Source organism: Propithecus coquereli, unplaced genomic scaffold (assembly GCF_000956105.1).
Source record: "Propithecus coquereli isolate 6110/MARCELLA unplaced genomic scaffold, Pcoq_1.0 Scaffold8615, whole genome shotgun sequence".
Taxonomy (NCBI): Eukaryota; Metazoa; Chordata; class Mammalia; order Primates; family Indriidae; genus Propithecus; species Propithecus coquereli.
The window spans coordinates 18,549-19,882 of record NW_012154858.1 but is presented as its reverse complement, the minus strand read 5'-3'; the positions used below and the strand labels follow the sequence as shown (position 1 = coordinate 19,882).

General features: G+C 36.5%; 1 protein-coding gene across 1 annotated transcript; it reads right to left on the bottom strand.

Moving 5' to 3' along the window:
* Positions 1 to 548: 548 nt before the first annotated feature.
* On the bottom strand, positions 549 to 1,043 carry LOC105826205 (vesicle-fusing ATPase-like; the record flags this gene model as incomplete). The annotated part of the gene is made up of 2 exons (XM_012664140.1): positions 962 to 1,043; positions 549 to 736 (listed from the first exon to the last, which is right to left on the bottom strand). Coding segments are annotated over exons 1-2 (261 nt in total), but the record flags the coding sequence as incomplete, so codon positions are not given.
* Positions 1,044 to 1,334: the final 291 nt, after the last annotated feature.

Sequence of the window (1,334 nt, the reverse complement as noted above, 5' to 3'; positions counted from 1 at the left end):
AAAAGATGAAGTATGTATCCTTGGTACGTACTTCTGCCATTACTTCTGCCATAGTAATTATAACATTTTTGTACTAATTTGAAAATACGTCCATTTCCCTGACTCTGAACTCCTTGAGAGAAGAGGTCATGATTATCTTTGTGTCTCTTTCAAAAAAAAACCAAGTATTCAGTGTATTTCCTGAATGAAACAGCTCCATAATTCTAGTACATAGAAAATCCAACTTCCTATGACATGTTACAACTTAATACAGTACAAAGATTAGAAAAACGCTTCTTTAAAAATCTCCCCCTCACTTGTCTGTGTCAGCTAGTGACAACCTGAGGTAGATGAGTCCGTGATTACCACAGGGCAGATGCTAACATTATCTTTCTTCCTGCTACTCTGAAGATTTAGCAGTTGACAATTAATTCTTATTCCTGTTACAATCTCTTAACCATCAAAAGTCAGTATTACCCCAGCCCTTGGCATGCTTGAAAGGAAAGAGAAAGAACACTGGCATAGCATTCATAGGGCTGTAAACTCTTAATCTGGTTGATTTTCCTGACCTTTATGTGTCTGTTCATGGCAGTGGACTGTGCTGCTCGCACCAGACCCTCCAGTTCAGCACCACTGAAGTTCTTGGTCTCCACGGCAAGTTCTTTAATGTCTACATCAGCAGAGAGCAACTGATGCCCTCTCATCCTTGCTGTGTGGATGTGAAGGATCTGTAGTCGACCTTTCTCATCTGGCAAACCTGATACAATTAAAAATAAAACGGACATTTTTCTAGTCTCGAAAGCATCATCAGAGGAGATTATTATAATCCTAATGCTTTTCTTATAGGTACTGAAGCATGTAAACATCTGCTTCTCATGATATAAAACTTTTCTAACAAACACTAAGTCATATGAAATTGTTCCTGCTAATAAACCCTAAATGCCAGACCGCACCCATACTGATCAGTGGCAGATCTGCTTACCTATTTCCATTTTAACTTCCAGTCTTCCAGGTCGAAGGAGAGCCTCATCTATCAGATCTGGTCTATTGGTCATTCCTGAACACAGATGTTAAAACAACAAACAAATGATCTGAGTTTAAAATTAAGATAAAATGTCCCTTTAGTATGTGTAAGAATAACAATTTACCTAATAAGCTAAGAGGACGTTCTATAAAAGTCAGATAGAAAACCAAATTATTCTCAAAAATAGCATTTGTTCTTGATCTGTTCTAATAAAAATATCTGGAGACTCTGCTGTAGTATTTCACTATTGTACAAGTCAATAGAATATAAATGTAATGAAAATTTCCACTATTTAAAAAGAAAATTTAAAGTTCAGAGAAAGTAAGTAGCC